General features: G+C 37.7%; 1 protein-coding gene across 1 annotated transcript in view; it reads right to left on the bottom strand.

Annotated features, from left to right (window-relative positions):
* Positions 1-22,735, bottom strand: part of Metap1 (methionyl aminopeptidase 1) — a 117,080-nt gene that overhangs the window by 27,332 nt on the left and 67,013 nt on the right. The window contains exons 2-4 of the mRNA XM_023700605.1: positions 18,429-18,480; positions 5,238-5,350; positions 1,229-1,289 (exon numbers count right to left, since the gene is read on the bottom strand). Of these exons, the coding sequence (XP_023556373.1) occupies positions 1,229-1,289; positions 5,238-5,350; positions 18,429-18,480 (226 nt within the window). The remainder of the gene's footprint in view (positions 1-1,228; positions 1,290-5,237; positions 5,351-18,428; positions 18,481-22,735) is intronic.

The raw sequence follows: 22,735 nt of genomic DNA, 5'->3' as shown, positions 1-22,735 counted from the left end.
AAGAAATACTACCAAACAGAAAGGAAAACAACAACAATAAAAAGAATCACGAGGATTGGCCAGACAGCTCAGCAGACTAAAGCACCTGCTTAGGCAGAGCGCAGTGGCCAGGGTTTGACCCCTGGCGAGCTGTGCCAGCCCCACCCCCAGGGTGCTCTGAGACAGCAATTGAGATTGGTCATGGTGGTGCTAGCCTGTAATCCCAGCGCTTAGGAGGCTGAAAACAGGAGAATCACTATGAGTTCAATCTACATAGTGAGACCCTGTTGACCCTGTAGACACTGTACTAAATCAAAAAACAAAAAAAAAGGAAAGAAAAGAAACCATTACTTTAAGTGAGATTTATACCAGAAGGCATATTTCAATATTAGCAAATTTATTAATCAAATTTATCAGAGATTAAACAAAGAGAAATGGGTAACCAGGAAGACAGGTAGGATAATACGGCTAGTTACCACCTTAATATGACAAATACAAACCTCATACCAAGAAGCAACAGAGTGATCACTATCAGCACTATTCCTTAGTACTTTTTTGTCAATACTAACAGATGCAACAAATAAGTAAAACAGACAAAATTAGAAAGGGCCTTATCCTTGACACTCTTACCACTATTACTACCTCCTCAATAAACACTACAGTCTACTCTTTAGTTAGGCATTCTGCATTCCACTCAGGCCTTCAGTCTACTTTTGCCCTAATTTAGGAGAACATATTAATTTAAAACTGTTTTTATGTTGGCATCTGAAAACTGCTGCAGAGCACAGCAGCCAGGGTGCTGGCCCCACCCCAGGGGTGCGCTGAGATGGCGACTGAGACTGGATGCCTGTAATCCCAGTACTCGGGAGGCTGAAAACTGGAGAATCACTACAAGTTTGATCTATATAGTGAGACCTTTTAGACCTTATAGACCCTGTAGGTCCTGTACTAAATACATAAAAATATTTTTAATTTTTTTTATCTGAACATTGATAATAATACCACAAAGTATGTATTATTCAGAATGTAGTCTTCAGCAGCTACATATACAAGGTTTCCAGTACTGGACAGATTCCTAATGCAGGAATTGATCTTCAATTCCCTTAAATGCTCTGAGATTACTTGAAAATGCAATGATTACATTTATCAGAGTGCAGCATTGAAAACTTCAATAACAAAACTACTTCTTCCCTTTGCAGTAATCATCAGTGTCGCAATGAAAAATGAGAACCAACACACAAGAACTTACCTAAGGGATGATCAGCATAATCTGGTCTTTGAATATAACTTGGAACTAGCCTTGTTGGCATCTGAAAACATTGAAAAGACTGTTTAAAACCTATTCACTAACAAAGAAAATAGAATAGGGAAAATTAAAAAGTTCAAACAACAGTTTTTAAATGAAAGTTTTAAATGATATATTAAATAACAAAGCAGTTATCAATTTCATGTAAATTAAGCCTTACTTTCCTAGTGCAAAACCACACGTTTCTTAAGAGGTTTAAGAAAAGGAAGAATATGGAACCAGAAAAGACCTAGAATAGCAAAGGCAATCCTGGCCAATAAAGACAAGGCAGGAGGCATTACAATTCCTGACCTGAAATTATACTACAAGGCTACTGTGATAAAATCAGCATGGTACTGGCAACAAAATGGACCTGAGGATCAATGGAATAGATTAGGAGATGCTGCAGCCCATACGAACACACTCAGCCACCTTATATTTGAGAAAGGGGTCAAACATACTCACTGGAAGAAAGATAGCCTCTTTAGCAAATGGTGCTGGAAAAACTCGCTCTCTACACGCCGAAAACTAAAACTGACCCAGGTCTATCACCATGCACTAAACTAAAGTCAAAATGGATTAAAGATCTAAACATTAAAACAGAAACACTCAATCTCCTGGAAGAGAAAGTAGGAGAAACTCTTGAAGACATAGGGGTAGGCAAGGAGTTCATGAACAAAAATCAAATCGCACAGGAAACAGTTGAAAGAATTAACAACTAGAACCTCCTCTTACTGATTTTTTTCACATCAAAAGAAATTACCAACAAAGTGAAAAGGCAACCCACAAATTTGGAAAAAATCATGACAAATAAGTACTCAAACAAAGGTCTGCTCTCTAGAATTGATAAAGAACTAAAAAACACTAGGGCTCCAAAATTTAAAGACCCAGTCCAGAAATGGGCATCTGAGATGAACACACATTTCTCAGAGGAAGAAATTAAAGAAGCGAATAAATATATGAAAAAATGTTCCACATCACTAGCCATCCGCAAAATGCAAGTTAAAACAACATTGAGAGATCATCTCACCCCAGAAAGAATGGCTATCATAAAGAAATCACTCAACAACAAATGTTGGAGAGGCCGTGGAGAAAAAGGAACCCTTCTCCACTGCTGGGGGGAATGTAGACTGAAGCAACCATTATGGAAATCAGTATGGAGACTCCTTAGAAAAGTTGGACTGGAAATCCCATTTAAACCAGCTATTCCTCTACTGGGAATTTTCCTGGAGGATCTGAAAACATCATATCATAGGGATATATGTGTGCCTATGTTTATAGAAGCACAATTTGTGATAGCAAAATCTTGGAAACAATCAAGATGCCCATCACCTGAGGAATGGATGAAAAAGATGTGGTATTTCTATACAATGGAGTGTATTATTCAGCTATAAAGAATGATGAACTCAAAGCCTTTATATTGAAGTGGATGCCACTTGAAGATATACTCATAAGTGAAATAAACCAGACACATATGTGTAAAGATCGCATAGTTTCCCTAGTATAAGAACTCAAAAGAATAACACAAATAGAAGGTATAATACAAGTAAAAGGAAAGAAGGAACTCGAGGACTAACTAATTAAGAGAGGGAAAGGAGAAGAGCTAGGAAACATGACAGTGACAAGCCATACAGTTATATGTATAAGATGGGCAAGGCAATGATCCTGAGAATCTCCAAAAGATTTTTGAATCTAGCAGTTAATTGGAAAGATTGTCACCCTGACTAACTATATATACTGATACCTGTGAACTAAGCCACTGCACTGATGATGGTAGTATGTAATAGTAGTTTCATGCTTGGAGTGCCTGTCATTCTGGTCTTCTGAATACGGGCTGCTTGTCATGACATGCCAGTTGCTGCTGTGCTGTCTCTCAGGTAGATGATTGTTCAAAAAGAAGGGGTGGTGAATGAAGGCAAGAGACAGGAAAAGGAATGTTGTGGGACTGTCCTGCTTCAAGGTTGTATATGGTGAGATTTTTGGACTTATGTATAAACATAAGAAGTATATAATTCTTTATGCCTATTTTTAAAAATATATTCTAATTTTTAAATGTTTTTCCATCATATTCTGTAGGGACTTAAAAGTTCAACATATCAATACTTGATGAAAAATACCTTTTCCATGTTATGCCTAAGATGTTTCATATTCAGACAGATAGTGAGGTTAAGCTTAACAGCCTAGGTTGTATGGTAATAACAATAAGCTTGTCTTCTGGAGGGTTAACAAACTAACTTTTCAGACCAAAATTAGAGAAAAAGGAGGGCCGCAAGGAAAGCCTACATTTTGGCCCTAGCCTTCCAAGATCAATTAAAACTGAGGACATATGAGAACTTGTACTGTAATGTCATGTAATTCGGTAGTGTCCCAAATTTTCTGATCAAGGAGATTATGGGGCCAAAGAGGAAAGTGATCGATGATGTACAGTGTGCCTAAGGAGAATCACATGGAGAGAAAACACTCTCTCGGGCTTTCACAGAGAGCACATTGGCCAAGCAATGGCCCTGACTCATCCACATGGCTGACACTGACAAAAGTTCTACAATCTGAGGTACAGGATCTCAGCATAAATCCTGAGGGGACTTCACTGACCTTATTAGACCCAAAAGCTACAACTCTTGTTGCATAGGTCCTGCTTTACCTTGGTCTTAACCATCCAGCAGAAAACTATAAAAACGAAGTAGAAGAAATAAAGCCATGCTGTGATGTTGAGCTGTAGGGGACTCAGGTCAACAATTTCTGACATTGCCAGTCAAGCGGAAGACCCAGTACTATTATGGACTACTGGACTCTTTTAGAATATTTTGCTGAGTTAACACACCTATAATATTCAAATAACGGAACTTAACAAAAAAAGGGGATACAGCTGAATGTCAATTTTGTATCTGTGTATTCAAAATGGTTAGGATAAATATATAGTTATATTCTCTTAATGAGTACAGGGATTTCTTGTAATAGTGTTTGTAAATAGGATATCATGTCTGCATCTTGTACAGCAATTAACCACTAGGAAGAATGTATGCAGTGTGTTAATTATTGAAACTGTCCTACCAAAAAAAAAAAAAAGAAAAAAAAAAAGAAAAAAAGAAAGGGAAGAATAATCGAGGCCAGCAGTGACTTTAAATTAGCTGCAAACCAAAGGTGCCAGTGTCATTTCAAAGCACTAGGAAGCTGACAATAGTACTAAGACACCAGCACTTTCCTAGTCATCATCTCCAGGAAGGAGAATTAAGACTGTCTTAGAAATTTAATATTTTTCCAAACTTTTAAAAGGAAAAAGAAAATCATCAATAAAGAGAATATACATATTTAAGGATAAAAATCAAATTTCAAGGGCCAGCAAGATAGTGCAGCAGACTAGGTGCCTGCTTATGCAAGTGCAGGGTCCAGGATTCAATCCCCTGCACACACATGTAACACTGCAAGCTCATGACAGAGTAACGGCATGATGACACATGCCTGTAATCTTGACGCTGGGCAGGCTAAAAACAGGAGGATCACTACAAGTCTGAGCTGTGCAGTGAGACCCTGTACCAAATACATTAAAAAAAAAAAAAAAAAAAAAAAAAATTCAGCTTAACTGAATTGTTACTAAAACTCTGAAAAAAAAACAATGGAAGGGACAGGAGTCACCAAAAGAGTAATTATTAAGGTACAAATGTTACTACATTAAACAAATTTAGAAAATAATACATATTAACTCATGCCAGAAAAAAAATAACTACTATACTTTACCCTATTCTTTTAAAAAATAGTTTTAATCCTTCATTGGAAAATTTCTCCACTTCTTCCTTGACTGTTAATTATTTCAACTAACTTCCAAATAATGTACCGTAAGAGCCAGAGCACAAATTCTTATAAATGTTATCCTGTTCCAAGGCTCACTGTTGGTTATAAATTACAATTATTTCTTACTGTAAACTCAAAATTGTTTTTAAAAAAATGCTAAGTTCTTACTACTTTATTTACTCACCAGTGGATAATGTGGTCTGAGTTTACCAGTGTATCGATAGCCAGCCCATGGGTCTGTGTTAATATCGCCTTCCAGGGTCCAGGAAGACACTTCTCGCTTTGCCTTTTCATCTTCTGCAGAACAGATAAATGAATAGATATGAAGGGAACCAAAAGAAGAAAATGGAATGCTTCAGTGATCAAGTAGCATACTTTTATTCTCACTATTTTAAAAATAAAGTTACCCCAGCACAAGAATCCAGCACACTTTCACCCTTACTCAACAAAGCTACTACTTTATTGCTACAGTGTTCACAGGCCTTACAGTCCTCTTTGAAGATCTAAATGTCTTAGAAGAAAAAAACATAGGAACAGTTCATAGAAGTGTTTTGCTCAGCTCAATGCTAAGTGCTAACGCTAACTCCCTTTAATTTCAACTTATATTAAGTTTTTTTTTTTTTTTTTTTTTTTCAGAACTTGCGATTGAACTCAGGACCTTGTGCTTGCCAGGCAAACACTTATTCTACTGAACTATCTCCCCAGCCCCTTTAAATTCATGTTAAAATATGAAACAGAAACCTTAGCAATAACTTCTCCAACTGGAATTAGATGTAACAAGTAAATGCTAACAAGAGGTCTTAAATTACCTCAGAGCAAACTTAAAATCAAAAATAATGTCCTGCTTAGCTGATGAGTGGCTTGTAAGTCATTATTTCAAATTACTTTGAAAGCTTTATGATCACCTTTTGCCCTTTTTAGGAGGAAATACAAGCAGAAAAGGGAAAAAGGGAGAAAATGACATCACTTTTTATTGAAAGTTACTGCAAACAGTGAAAATGTAAGCACATATATACTATTATTTTAGTTATTAATATATAACTGTTTACAGAAATGCATCTAAGAATCTCTTAAAGAGCAGGCCCTCTGGTATGAATTAAGCACACAAGCTTCCTTATTCATTTAAGTTCCTCATAGGCCAAGTACAGATCTACACAACTCTTCTCTTGATTACTGTCACGCAGACTCCAAACTAATTGTGACATACATGAGAAAAGTAATATTCTCTTAACCTATTCAAAATATGGAATATGTGAAGTCCTGGGTTCAATCCTCAGCACGACCAAAAGAGCGAAAAAGGAGAGGGACAAGGAAGGGGAGAAGGAGAGGAAAGAGAAGTTGCGTACATGAAATCACATAATTGTGAACTAGAGAGTATATTAAAGAAAATTTAATTCCTTTACTTTACAGATGAGGAACCTGATGTGACATGTATCACTTCATATGGCTAGTGATTAAAAAAACGCCAGTTCCCAATCCAATAAACATACATTGTTCAGACACTTCCAGATTCTACAGTCACTGAAGCACACAACTGATAAAAATGCAAAACTACAGCCAATCTATTTATATTACTTTGGAAGAGAATATACTCATACCATCACATAAACAGAAGAAAGGAGGAGAGGTTGAGGGAGGGAAGGGGAACGGGGAAAAAATTTTATCTTCTACAAATTCTCTATGATGAATGTGATCATTATGTATATCTAAAATGTAACAATAAAACCTAATTTAAAAATAAAATAAAATCTAATTTTTAAAAAAGCAGATTAAGGGGCCAGCAAAATAGCCCAGCAGATGTAAAGCACCTACTTAGGCAGACACAGGGGCCAGGATTCAATCCCCAGGCCTGCCTCTCCCAGCTCCCCATGGAGAGTGGCACTGGGTATGGTGGCACATGCTTATAACCCCAGCACTTAGGAGGCTGTAAGCAGGAGGATCACTATGAGTCTGACCTATGCAGTGAGACCCTGTACACCCTGTCATAAATACAAAAAAAAAGGAGATTCTACTGTTACTGAGGGTTTTTTTTTAATATTACTGAGTTTTAAATATTCTTTTCTCCTCTGTAGTTCAAGAAAATCACTGTGAATATTAATGTTAACACAAAAAATATTTTATTACCCTAGGACAAAAATGGACCCCCTTCACAGCCGCTTAGCGTCAAACATTATAGAAAATTGTTTAAAATGTCTACTTTAGCAATGAATATTATGACATAATTGTACCTTAAACACAAATTTCAAGAACAATTTTCTCCTGAAATGTAGAGGAAAAAAGCTATCAAGAGTCAGGGTTTTTGGTTAGGATAGATATATAGTTACATTCTCTAATGAATAGAGGGATTTGTTCTAATGGTGTTTGTAAAAAGGTATCATGTCCGCATCTTGTACAGCAATTAACCACTAGGAAGAATGTATGCAATTTGTTAATTATTGAAACTGTCCTACCAATTTGAAAAAAAAAAAGAATCAGGTTTTTGTTTTAACATAAAACAGAAAGAAGGAAAACACGTAAAATCTTTCAGGGGTTTCTAATGATCTACATTCCATACCTCCCACAATCTATTTTCAAAAGAGAACTGAAAGCAGATCTAGAACTAACAAAGCTGAAATATGACAAGTTCTTTTCTAATCTTTAAATATAATTTATTTATAGAAATTTAGACATGAAAAGTAAGCTTTAAATGCTGGAAATATTGCAGACATCAAATATATTTGAACCGAGTTGAGGCTAGTAGCAAAGTTGCATTAATAAGTGGTCTCTTTAAAACCTGTGAAAGCACTGGACATTCTATCTTTCCTATACTATGACACAGTTAAGTCCAGGTTAGATACAGGCCATGTCCAAAAGCCAAAATCCCTCAGATCTTGTTCTATGCAAGGTCTAGCCCAAAGTATCTCCCATCCAGGCTTTATTCTTCAAAAACTTTCCTCCAGACATGTAAGATAACTAACTATATATGTCTAAATTTGGCCCAGGACAGGATTTTCTAAGTGAGACTTCTTTTTAAATGGACATATTTTTGTTTTTTAGGTCATATTTTTGGCTGTTTAAAAAGTCAAATTCTTCTACCTTTACTTCAGGAAAAACAAAAAAAAATAAACTGATAGATGAGTAACATATTATCTGGTATAGAATACAACAGATTTGGCCAGGGAGATAGTTCAGCAGCATAAGTGTCTGCCTGGCAAGCACAAAGTCCTGAGTTTGATCCCTGGTACCAGGAGGAAAAAAAAATAGACTCAAGACTGGACGTACCACAATGTTTACAGATCAGATTAAAAGTAAACTATTTATGTATACTCTGCCAGAAGATCCACTGTAGAACAGACGCACTCAAATACGTATGTGCTTTTAATTAAAGATTTTACACTCTGTCTAGTCTCCTTTATAACATAAATTATATTCCCAAGTCATTTAACTCATACTTGAAAATTTCCCAAGGTCAATGCAAAATATTAAGTTTCCATAATTAAGAAAACTACAGGTCTAGTGTTTTTAATGGCAAACTCCATCAAACATTTAGGGAAAAAACTAATAGAAATACATTTCTTCCAGAAAAAAAGAAGAGCAAGTATTTTCCATTTTATAAGACTAGAATTGCCCCAGTATCAGAACCAAAGACAAGGGCGTGCCAGATAGCTCAGGGGATTAAAGTGCCTGCTTAGGCAGGCACAGGGACCAAGGTTGATCCCCCACATGCCTACCCACCCTGCCCCTAGGATGCCGGGACAGTGATTGAGATAGGGCGTGGTGCTGCCAGCCTGATATCCCAGCTGATCTGTGCAGTGAGACTCCACAGACCTCGTACTAAATACATTTTAAAAAGACAATAAAAGCAAATTATGGGCCACCAATCTAAATGAACATAAATATAAATCAGATTTTTTAGTCAGAGATCAATATATGCTCCATTAAAAAAAAACTGTCAATATCATTATGAGAATTGCTTGCTCTCTTACAATACTACTGTCTTTTACAATAAAGTGCCATTTCTTTATTTTTATTTTTTATTTTTTTTAAGTATTTACTACAGGGTCCTGTTTAAAGCCTCCCAAACCCTGGGATTACAGATGCACACCACTACACCCAGTCTCAGTCGCTGTCTCAGTGCACCCCAGGGGCAGGGGCGGCACAGCAGGTGGGTCTATGTGTCTGCCTGAGCAGGTATTTCAGTCCACTGAGCCATCTGGCAGGCCCAAAGTGCCATTTCTTAATATGGCCAAGTACTCTTTTCCCTAATACTTTTCTCAAAACTCTTCTAAGCTCTGGAGATCACCTTTCCCTCATAGCACTTATCTACGACTGCCACTCAAAACACTACTTTGGGGCAGTGTGTTAGGATGTGAAAGACACAGGTCTGGCTGGCTGACAGCTATTTAGGACCCAAAGAGAATAAGGACATTTGGCTCACACATTGAAGAAAATCACCCCCCAAAAGATCCATGAGATCTGTACCTAAACGATGGCACCACACTAAGCACCATAATTATAAGTAAATTCCAAATAGCTTAGATCCAATGCTACAATAATTACATGTTTTTACATGAATACCTGTTATTTTAATTCCCTTGTGATGTTGTAGGTAGCTTAATTAGAAATATTCTAAGCAGTCAGACAGGGTCAGGCCTTCAAGGATAAAATGGAAGACAAGGTGACTTTGCAACTTGAAAGAGACAGACACTCCTATATGGGCCTGTGTTAGTTGATACATTTTGTCAACTTGGCTGAATCAGCTCCGGCAGTTCTCAGCATGGGGGCCTAGCCCTGCAGGTGGGCAGGGCCCAGGAACTGAGAAAGGCAGGAAGCTGCCTTGCCTGGTTTCCTGCCGCCCCACCCCGCCCAGCTTCCATGGAGAAGTCTCAGTCTTTGGAGGAGCTTGATCTTGGCAGCCGCTCCACTTTGGAGGAGCTCCGATCTTCACTGTGGAGCATTGGTCTTCGCAGTTAGCGCAGAAGGAAGAGAGAGGCTTGATGGACGCCGCTGCAGCTGCTGCTCCTCCTCTGCTCTTCATTGTTTTCTGCCACATGAACTGCTGTCGTTTGCCTTGGAGCCAGCGGAATATGGACTGAACCCTCCAGTAACTGTGAGCTAAATAAACCTTTCCTTCCTTCATTTTGAGTGTGGGGTATTTGTCCCAGCAACAAGTAAAAAGTAACTAAGACAGGGCCACACTTCAAGACCAAGACAAAAGAGGAAACACAGTTACATACTTCCCTAGGGATAGGCATCAGGGATTGATATTGAAGATAAGTATCAATCACCTTGAAAGAGCTCAAATGGGTGACCAGCCCAACCCCCAATGGGAACAGACCCTGTCCCCTATTAATGCCTGCTTGCTACATGGTAACTGGCTTCCCCATTTGGTACTAGATTTAATCAATTTTGCCTGAGCAATGGTGCTTGTAATCTCATTAGTTGACCATAGTTTTGTCCCACCTCATGCCCACCTAAGTGATTTCCCATGTCTTCACCACCTTAGACCCACCTTACCACGTGGATTTACTCCATAAAATCCCTGGAAGAGACAGCTTCCTGGGGACAAGCCGCTTGGGCACCCCTCCTGGCCCCTCTTGGATAGGAGCTTTCTTTCCCTCAATAAATATATTCTACTCATAACCTTCATTTGTTCCTAAAATTCATTCTTCAGTTTTAGATAACACGAACTCATCCCAAGTACCTTTTAGGTTGGGAGATCAGCTTTTCTCCCTGTGTCATTTGGAGGTTTCCCTCTATCAATAACAATACATAATTATTACTACTCTTAGAAATCAGTACTTGCAAAACAGGTGTACTTGGGGGAGTTAGCAAATTTAAAAGTTCTATTCTAAACTCTTTTATTGGAGGCCGGGGAGATGGCTCAGAAGAATAAGCACTTCCCTGGCAAGCACTAGGTTCTGAGTTCAATCCCCGATTCCACAAAAAAAAAAAAAAAAAAGAAAAGAAACCCTAGTAAACTCTTTTATTTATAGTCTGTTTAACTTTAACCCCTATACTTCACTATGCTTTAACTTAAGCATAAAAAACTAACTCAGAACTCTCAAGACACCTACAACTTTAGAAAGTATGTAATGCACATGTGAATAACAAGAAATGACTTTATTTAAATTTACTTCCATACTCTGAAGTAAGGCGAAAACCACCATCAGTAATCACTGTCTTTTACGCTTTTATTAATTTCTGCTTACTCAAGGACCATCTTCACTCTAACTGTACCTTCACCCACAATAGCAAGTTATCTTTATAAAATTATTCCCTTTTCTTTTTTGATATGATGACCTCGTGTTTGTTTTCATAAAATAATCTGCCAAACCTCCTTAAATCAAGTAACACCTAAAAAATTATCAATAGATAGATGAATATGAGACATCAAGACCAGTAAGTTAAAACAGAAAACTTACACAACTGATGTGCTGCCTGCCAAGCCTTCATCTATTATGATACAATGATATAAAAGCACCTGTGATGAACCATGATAAGACAGCTACACTAACAACATGAATTTACAGGATGAGTAGCAGCAGTAGCTAAGCCACAGTAAATAGTTTCACTTTGTGGTATCATACAAAGTAATTTCAAAAAACAAAATTAAATACTGGATAATAACATTAACATAACAAAAAGCAAAGTACAGTCTTCCTTAGTAGCCTAGGAAGTTTCAAGGCCTTCATAAGAAGTTCAATTTGCTTTTATAAAATGGTACATACCTGTATATACATACCTGTATATAACTTACATATTCCCATGTACTTTAAATCATCTGTAAATTATTTATACTACCTAATAAACATGAAAGCTATGTAAATGATTGTATAATATACATGTTCACTACTGATATAAATTCTTTTCAAATAGGTTTGACCTACAGTTATTTGAATCCGTACATGTAGAATTCACGGATGTGGCACTTGAGGATACAAAGACTGATTATAATACAATTTTGAGTAGAAAAAATACAAACAAAAAAAGGGAACTGGGGGGGCTGGAGAGATGGCTCAGTGGTCTAAAGCACCCACTTGGAACAAGCTTGGCAAAGCACAGGGACCGCGGTTCAATCCCCCAGCACCACATGCCAGCCAGCCACGCCCCTGGTGGGCTGAGCTGGCCACACACACACACTAAATAAATGTTAAAAAAAAATATTTAACAGTTACATTTAAAAAAAAAAAAAAAAAAGGGAACTGGGTAGGGCCTGACAAAGAGCTCAGTGGACTAAAGTGCCTGCTTAGACAGAGAGCAGTGGCCAAGGTTCAATCCCCAGCAACGTGTGGGCAACATACCCACAGCGTGCCCTGCAGGTGCTGGCCCCACCCTTGGGGCATGCTGAGACTGCAATTGAGATTGGGCATAAGGGGCTGGGGAGATAGCTCAGTAGAATAAGTGTTTGCCTGGCAAGCGCAAGGGCCTGAGTTCAATCTCCGGTTCTGCCAAAAGAAAAAAGAGAATGGGTATGGTGGCACACACCTGTAATCCCAGCGCTTAGGAGGCTGAAAATAGGAGAATCACTGTGAGTCTGATCTACGTAGTGAGACCCTGTACACCCTATACGAAATACATATTAAAAAGAGAGAGAACTGGCAAAATGAGCTCACGTGTCCTGTGCCTAAATGAAAATAATTCTAGGGCTGGGTAGTATAGCTCAGCGGCATAAGCGCCTGCCTGATAAGCACAAGATTCTGAGTTCAATCCCCAGTACAAAGAAAATAAATAATAATAAAAAAATAATAATTCTAGCAAAGACACAAAGTGCCAAAGGATAAAATATCATCAGATATTTGTCAAGTAAGACCCATTTAGCCTAGCAAAGATCTCAGGTTTTAATGTTAAATATCTGAAAGAACCAATGAATATATTATTAAAAATAAAAAAGCTTTCAGATGTTAGTCCTTTGTCTGAGAAATAGCTGGCATAAATCTGTTCTCACTCTATGTGCTGTCTTTACACTCTGTTAGTAGTTTCCCTTGCTGTGCAAAAGCTTTTTAATACGATAAGATTCCAGCTGTTGATTCTCTGTGATAGTTCCCTGAGCACTAGGGGTTTCTGTACATAAACTCTTTGTCTACACCTATGTCTTTCAGAGTTCTGCCTAGCCTATCTTCCAGCAGATTCTGTTTTAATATTTAGATTTTAATCCATTTTGGTTTAGTTTATTGCATGGTGATAGATATGGGCCTAGTTTTAGTTTTCAACATGTCGAAAACCATTTTTTCCAGCACTATTTATAAAAAGGCTATCCTTCCACTGAATGTGTTTAGCCCCTTTATGAAAGAACAGATAACTAAGTGCTTTTGGAGTTCCTTCTACATTTTCTAATCTGTTTCATAATAATCCTCAGCTCTGTTTTTTCATCAGTACCATCCTGTTTCTATCACAGCAGATCTGCAATATAATATCAAATCAGGGATTGTGATGCCCCCTTTCTTGCCTTTGTTGCCCAGAACTGTCTTTGCTATTCTAGATCTCTTCTGGTTCCAAATGAATTTTAGGATTGTTTACTCTAGTTGTGAGGTATGCTAATAGTATTATGATTGGGACTGCACTAAATCTGTACAGCAATTTTGAAGGTATGGCCATTTTCACTGGGCCAAAATTAAAAGATGTCCCTTGCAGTACGGTAGGAAGAACCAACCCTACAGCAAGGGACATCTTTTAATTGTCTGGTCTCCTCTTTGTTCTCCTTTTCAGTGTACTGTAGTTTTCAATGTAAAGATCTTTTACTTCCTTTGTTAGATTGATCCTTAGTTCATTTTTTTTAATGCTACTGTGAAGGGTGTTTGTTTCCCTGACTTCTTTGTCAGTAAGTTTGTTATTTGTATACAGAATGCTACTGATTTTGAGTGCTGATTTTACATCCAGCTGCTCTACTGAATCTGGTTAATAACTCTAGATGTCTTTTGGTGGAGCTTTTGGCATCTTTTATGAAGGGATCGTGAAGACTAAAAAAAGTCAGATACCCCAAATTCAAGAACCAATCCAAAAATGGACACTTGAGATGAAGAGATACTTGTCAGAAGAAGAAAAGTACAAATGGCATACGAAAGAACGTTCAACATCACTGATTATTTGAGACATGCAAATTAAAACTATACTGAGATTCCATCTCACTCCAGAAAGAATGATTATTATCAAGAAAACAACAAATAAGGGCCAGGGAGATGGCTCAGTGGAATAAGCACTTAACTGGCAAGCGCACGGGCCTGAGTTCAATCCCCGGTTCCACAAAAAAAAAAAAAAACAAATAAAAACTGATGGCACAGCTGGCTGTGGAGAAAAAGGAACCCTTCTCCACTGCTGCAGGAAGTGGGCTGGTACAACTACGGTGGAAATCAGTGTGGAGATTCCTCAAACTACTACGATTAGAGTTCCCATCTGACTCAGCTATTCCGCTTCTGAGTCTCTTCCCAAAAGAATTGAAAGCATCATACCACAAATTATATGCACACCCACAGTTCTAACAATACAGTTTGTAATAGCTAAATCTTAAGAGCAACCCAAATGCCCATCAATCAATGAATGGATTTTTTAAATGGATTTTTTATGTAATGGAGTATTAGCCATAAGGATAAAATTGAGACATTTATAACTATGGACCTTAAGACCATAAATCATAAGTGAATTAAGTCATAAACATATGTATAAATACCACATTATCTCTCTGGTACAAGAAAGTAAAATGTAAATAAGTACCTACATGTACCAAAATTCAACAGCATTCCTCTACACAGATAACAAACTCAGTAAGAGGGAAATTAGAGAAAAAAAAAAAAAACCTTCAAAATAGCATCCCAAAAAATGAAATACTTAGGAATTAATCTAAGGAAGTAAAAGATCTATACAATGAAATTACAACCTTCTAAAAAAAGAGATCAAACAGGATTTCAGAAAATGGAAAGATACTCCTTGCTCCTGAATAGGAAGAACCAACACTGTGAAAATGGCCACACAAAACTGTTACACAGAGGCCAGTGAGATGGATTAGTAGAATAAGCGCTTGCCTGGCAAGCACAAGGGCCTGAGTTCAATCCCCAGTTCCGGAAAAAAAAAAAAAAAAAAGGTTACACAGATTTAATGCAATCCCTATCAAAATACCACCAACATACCTCACAGATCTAGAGAAAACATTCCTAAAATTTATTTGCAACCAGAAAAGACTTACAATAGCAAAGGCAATATTAGGCAACAAAGGCAAAGCAAGAGGCATTACAATTCCTGACTTGAAATTATACTACAAAGCTACTGTGATAAAATCAGCATGGTATTGGCAACAAAATAGACATGAGGATCAATGGAACAGTTTAGAAGATGCAGATACAACTACAAACACACTGAGCCATCTTATCTTTGACAAAAGGGGCAAACATGTTCACTGGACGAAAGAGCCTCTTTAACAAATGGTACTGGAAAATCTGGCTCTCTGTATGTCAAAAACTAAAACTGGACCCGGATCTATCACCATGCACGGAACTAAAATCAAAATGGATTAAAGGTTTCAACATTAAACCAGAAACACTAAATCTCCTGGAAGAGAAAGTAGGAGGAACTCCTGAAGACATAGGGGTAGGCAAAGAGCTCATGAACAAAAATCAAACTGCATAGGTAATACCTGAAAGAATTAACAACTGGGACCTCCACTCATTCAGAAGTTTCTGCATGTCGAAAGGAATTACCAACAGAGTGAAAAGACAATTCACAAATTGGGGAAAAATCATAACCAACAATCACTCAAAGGACTTCTATCTAAATTATATAAAGAACTAAATTCAGTACAGTGATCCATATGCAGATGGGGATCCTGCCTGAGCCCCCAAGAATTATATTGAAAAAGTTGTTGCAATATATGATTATACAAAAGACAAGGATGATGAACTGTCTTTTATGGAGAGTGCAATCATGTGATAAAGAAGAATGATGATGGCTGGTATGAAGGAGTCTACAATCGAGTGACTGGTCTGTTCCCTGGGAACTATGTTGAATCAATCATGCACTATACTGATGATTTTTTTTTTTTTTTTTTTTTTTTTTTTTTTTGTCTTTGAAGTCGAGTATTACTCATACTGTGGGACTATTATGGTTAACAGAGTTGTCTTAATGTTCTAAAATGTGCCCATATTTTCAGGACATGCTGTCTACTGGTATATTTGAATGCCCACTGTAAGCATAAATCTTTGTGGCAGTTTGTATTTTGCTAACAGCAATTTATACAAGGGACTGCCCATTAATTATTATGACTATGTACTCAAACATTGTTAACTTTATGACCAGCCTAAATATTCTGGGGAAGTGAGTATATGTAACAAATCATGATTTAGACTGTACCATTACATGTTTCAGTGTAGCATGGTTACTAATGCTATGTCAGACTAATATTAAAATCAGAAAACTGAAAAAAAAAAAATTGATCCCCCAAATTTAAAGATCAAATCCAAAACTGGGCATATGAGACGACTACACATTTCTCAGAGGAAAATGTTCCACAGGACTGGTCATTCGAGAAATGCAAATTAAAACAACACTGAGATGCTATCTTACCCTAGAATGAATGGCTATCATAAAGAAATCAACTAATAACAAATGCTGGAGAGACTGTGGGGAAAAAGGAACCCTTCTCTACTGCTGGTGGGAATGTAGGCTGGTACAACCACTATGGAAATCAGTGTGGATTCCTCAAAAAAACTATCATTAGAAGTCCCATTGAACCCAGCTATTCCCCTTCTGTATGTTTTTCCAAAAGAACTGAAAAATACCATATGTGCACCCATGTTTATAGCAGCACAATATGTCATAGCCAACTCTTGGAAACAACCAAAATGCCTATCACTTGAGGAATGGGTGAAAAAGATGTGATATTTTTATACAGTGGAGTATTACTCAGCTATAAAGACAAACTCAAAGCCTTCATAGGTAAGTGGATGCAACTAGAGACTATACTCAGTGAAATAAACTAGACCCCCATGGGTAAATATCATATTGTCTCCCTAGTGTAAGAACCTGAAACAATAAATAAAACCTGGAAAGTATAATAGATATAGTAAAACCAAAAGAAACAGAAGGGCTGGCCAAATAGCTCAGCGGATTAACCGGAGCTTTGGATACCCTGATCCCCTGGCCTGCCCTGCCAGCCCCACCCCAGGGCCACGCTAACACAGAAATTGATACTGGGCATGGTGGCACAAGCCTGTAATCCCAGCACTTGGGAGGCTGTAAACAGGTGGATCACTAGGAGTCTGATCTAGTAGTGAGACCCTGAACACTCTGTATACCCTTTGCTAAAACACAAAAAAAAAAAAAAAAAAAACTGAAAGAAACGGAACTTAAGGATTAAACAACGAAGATCAGACAAAGAAAAAAAGTAAGGGGGAAAAACATCCAAATATATATACAGGATGGATGAGGTGACTGTATTAAGAATTTCCATCAGTTTTTTGCAAATAGCACTTAATGTGTAGTATTTTCACCTTGACTAACTGTATGCTGATTGTCTATGATCTGAGCAACTACATAGAGGACAGCAATGTGTAATACAAAATCCATGGTTGAATACCTCTCATCTTGGTCTTCTAAATGTGTACCATTTCTAATGTCTTACAAATTATTATACTCTCTTTAAAATAATTTTTTAAAAAGACAGAAAAAAATAAGATTTCTTGAAAGCAAGTGTTAATATTCAATTATTTGTCCAATCTTACATAACTATATCTATTACTCTCAGCAACAGATTTGACAATAAAAATAGATATATCAGCTACTGTTAATTAGCTATTCCTGTGTTGAAAATATGTAACATATATACTGTTGTATGTTACCCTGTTTTTGTTTGTTTGTTTTTGGCAGAACTGGGGATTGAACTAAGTCCCTTGTGCTTGCCAGGGAAGCGCTTATTCCACTGAGCCATCTCCCCGGGCCTTTTTTCTCTATTTGTATTTGCTTCTGTTTTTACTCTTCAAAATAAAATTAGAAAATAAGAACCTAAATGTACAATCATATTGTGACATAGAGAGAAAATGTTCAAAAGGATAAGGAAAATTGGGAGGAGGGAGGGAAAAGGAAGGGAAAGAAAAAAATGAGAAAAGAGAGATAAAATGAAAACTGAGCTTTATGAATGAGGAATAGAAGGAGGTCTGCAAAGAAGGGGTGAGAATAGGAAAAAAAGAGGCAACAAGGACAGACACAAATTTCCTACAATTAAAGTGGTCATTATTGCATACGTAAAGTATACCAATAAACTAAAATTTTTAAAAAATAGATTTCAGGATCATATGTTCAGAACATTCAAATATACACTTTTGGAAATACAAGAATTCCTGTCTTTTAGCACAAAAGCCACTTTTGAGAACAAATAGTATTTTGATTTTAAGTAAGTGATTTTACTTACTTGCTTTCTTATGCAGTAACTTGTGAGTAGCCCAACTTCCTTTAAAACATTCCTAAAAGATCAAATAAGCAAATTAGTGCCAGACCTTCCTTAATTAGAAACATTTTTTAAGTAATGTCATATAATATGATTGCTAATTTTATTTGTAACAACTAAGACATAAGGGTCTGCAAATTAAGTATCTGGTAAAAGCTTAAGAAATGACACCTTTAAACAGTGAAATTTTAAAATAAACTTCAAATAAGAAAGTAAAATTAGTCTACACATTAAATAGTCATAGTATTTCAGTTCTGTCTCACCAAATTATGAGGCATGTGAAAAGATACACTAGCCAATGTACCATACACTGGAAAAAAAAAAAAATTACAAGGAAATGTTAAAAATTCTTCATTTATTCATAGTAAATTGCCAACTAGTGATAATATATTGTCACCCAACGAAACAGTTAGTGTTGTTTCTACATGCCAGCAGTCCACCACTACAGCCCAGACTCAGGCAGAGAACTGTAGTCATGGTGACGTTTTCACTAACTGATCAGAATGGATACTACACCTACCCTGCGCCGGCGGGACCAGTCCCAGCCCAGGCACAGCGTGGGCCGGACCCTCTCCCACCCCCTCGGGCCGCCCCCCACCACTCCAACGTACCTTCCCCACCCCTCCCGCCGAGTAGGAACTTCTGCCGAGTTCCGGGAACCCCCAGACCCAGTCCTAGCCCAGGTCCGGTGAGTGTGTGGAGAGCTTCCTGCTACCCTGCGCCGGTGGGACCAGTCCCAGCCCCGGTACAGCGTGGGCCGGACCCTCTCCCACCACCTCAGGCTGCCCCCCACCACTCCGCCGTACCTCCTCCACCCCTCCCACCCAGTAGGAATTTCTGCCAAGTTCCAGGAACACCCAGACCCAGTCCTAGCCCAGGTCCACAGCGGGAAGGAGCTGAGCACAGCAGCCAGACCTAAGCCAGACGCAGCTGGATAAGTCCAAACTCTGTAGAGCTCCACCTGAACTTCAGTACCTGTGAAGGTTATAACTACAGCAAAGATCTACAACAAAGGGCAGAGGGCAGTGCTACACAAAATGACGAGAAGGAACAAAATGCAACCTCAGAACCCAAGCCCAACCGTAGCAAGTGCAGAAGACACTAACACAGAAAAAATTGGAAATCACACAGCTGAAAGCAATGAATCAACAGCTTCTGAAATAAAACAGCTGCAGAAAGATATAGAAGACCTCACATTGGAAATGAAAAAAGAAATCCCTGAATTAATAACATCTGCAGAAACATATGGAAGCAACCCAGTGCCCACCCAGAACAAGTGCGGAGGACACTAGCTCGGCTCAAATGCATGAATCAAGAGGGTCGATAGTAAATAAGCAACAGCAGAAAGATATAGAGGAAATCAGAGCGCAACTCTTTTCTGAAATAAAAAAAGAACTCTCAGAAATCATAGCAGATGAAGTAGAGAAGCAACTACAGAAACATAAGCAGGAAAACCAATCTGAAAAAAACACTGCAGTAAAAGAATTTCTAACTGCTTCTAAGGAAGATATTGATAAAAAAAAAATAGAGATTAGAAAAATGACTGATTCCTTGAATGAGCAATACAGGAAAGAAACAGATCGCATGAAGCAGAGTCAAAGAGATATAGAGGAAATTAAACTCTCAATCACAGAATGGATACTACAAAGACAAGACTTCTCACTTAGGAAATGTGTTCATGTAATATATTTAAATTACTAGTAACAAGTAAAAAAATAAACTCAATAATAAATTGAAGTCAACAAGGAACTGAAGTAACCAGAGAAATAATTCCAGTAGTTACAGATCTTATTTATACTTGGGATTTTATCATCTCTGCTTCAGAGAATTCCACTCCTCAAGTAAATAATTGAAAATACCAAGAAAACTTACAAATTCCTATAAATTTTGCTTCTTTATTTTTGTGGTTTTTGAGAGCATTTCCCTATGTAGTTCAGACTGGCCTTGCACTCATGAGGATCCTAGTGCCTCAACCTCCCAAATGCTAGGATTACAGGCATGCACACCCCTACTCCCAGATTACAAATGCTTTATCTTTGAACACGTGAAAGAAGATATGGGTAAAAGGGGAAAAAAAAAAAAAAAAGAAAAAAAAGAAACAAGAAATAAAATCCCTAAGATGTTAGTATCAAGCCACATTACACAAGTGATATTAAGGTTGCCCTCCTTAACAATTTATCCAAGGAACTCTGGAGGGCCAGTTTCTCCTTCCTAGGCCAGCATCTTTATTCACGTCCTTTACTCTCCTGTATACACACACACACACTTACAGTTTAGTAAAGAAACCCTGATCATACCTAAGCCTTCCCATACTACAACCTCTAACCTGAACTGACTTCAAAAGTATAAAAAGGTATGAAAAACATTAAAGACATTTCAGTTTTGAAACTGTAACTGAGCTCAGATTTTGGGAGGTGGGAAGGATGACAGGCAGAATAATGGCACCTCAAAAAAATCTATGTCCTTATCTTTAAAAACTGTAAATATGCTCTGTGACAAGGGAGATTTAAGATGATTTCAGTGAGAATGACAGATATCAACCTGTTTTATTCAGATGGGCCAGTATGGTTACAAGAGTTCTTAAAAAGATAAAAGATGGAGGCAGAAACAAAGACACATACATATAAGATGTCACATTACTGGCTTTAAAGATGGAGGAAAGTAGCTGTCAACCAAGGAATATGGACAGCCTCTAGAAACTGAGGATAAAGAAACAGATTTTCCATAGGTCCAGACAGGAACACAGAGTTATTAACAGCTGTTTTTAGCCCTGAGCCCTGCCAAATTTCTAACCCACCAAAATGAAAGAAAATGTATTTGGTTTGTTTTAAACCACCAAGTTTTTCATAATTTCTCATGGTAACCACAGAAAATTAAAACAGGAGATAAAAATAAGAGTTTATTCCTGCAAAAAATGCTCAAAACTGGAAAAAAAAAATTAGTTCTTCCCTACCTCTGTTACAGAGACCTGATAGAAAAACTATTACAGATTCTGCTGCAGAGAGAGAGACAGACAGACAGACAGACACACAGACGGAGAGACACAGAGATATTCAACAGGTGGGAAGTGTCTTCTTCAATATTACCACAGCTATACAAAAATGACAACTCAGTCTTACAGCATAATAATAAAGACAGCACTAACTATAACAATTACCAGTTACTGAATCTCTGCATTCTCACATAAGGCTCCCAAAAGCCCTACAAGACATTATAGACAATTGTGTATGAAGGGATGTAAAGGGCAAATGAGACCTTTCACAACATCTAGTCTTCCTAAATATTAAACAGATTGCCAGATTGTTTTTAATCTTTCTGAGACAGGGTTCCACTATACAGTTCAGGACGGCCTCAAACTCACTTTGTAGCCCAGGTTAGTTTCAAACTCAGCAATCCTTCCTCTTCAGCCTCCGGAGTTCTGGGATTACAGGTGTAGCCACCACACCCGGAATTTTTAGTGATCAGATTGCCAGTTTTGATAAAAGTACTAAACTCCCACTTAGGTCCTCTTTTGTCCCTCTCTTGGACAGTAGTTTTCTTTTCCCCAATAAATATATTCTGCTCTTAACCTCCATTGTTCCTAAAATTCATTCTTCACTTTTAGGAACACCAATTCATAGGAGGTATTGTAGTTTCTTTCCCCTGAGAGTCTTCCACCAAGATAATAACAAACTCTGGATTGGGACTTGGTTAGGTAATGAGTTTTAATATTTCATATTTTTATGTCTTTTGCTCATTGCTTATAATTGTTTATGCTTTGTCTCTTATATAGTGTTGTTAAAATGTGATAAATCTGGGCTGAGGAGATAGCTCGGCAGAGCCTGCCTGGCAAGTGCAAAGACCCAAGTTTGATCCCCAGTACCTAATGCATTGCCGGCCTAGCGCACCCAGGTGCACCATGCTATCCCAGAAATCCCAGACATGCCCTTCCAGCCCCGAAACCGTGGTGGGGCACACCTGTAATCCCAGTGCTGGAGAAGCAGAAACAAGAGGATCACTACAAATTCAAACTGCATGAGCCCCTGTATCAACAATAGCAACCAAAAATAAAAGTTTTAAATGTGATAAATGTAAGTTTAAACATAGGAATGTTATGAGTTTATGATATGTCTTTAATGGGACATTGTATTACTGTTTTGTTCTTGTACATGCTACATTTACTGGTTGAAAAATTTACGGGAAGACCCAATGCTATTATGGGCTACTGGACTCTTTTAGAATATTTTGCTGAGTTTACACACCTATAATATTCAATAATGGAACTTAGAAAA

This window comes from Octodon degus, unplaced genomic scaffold, assembly GCF_000260255.1.
Source record: "Octodon degus isolate 3935 unplaced genomic scaffold, OctDeg1.0 scaffold00125, whole genome shotgun sequence".
In the NCBI taxonomy this organism is placed as follows: domain Eukaryota; kingdom Metazoa; phylum Chordata; class Mammalia; order Rodentia; family Octodontidae; genus Octodon; species Octodon degus.
This window is presented reverse-complemented; position numbering and strand designations above follow the sequence as displayed.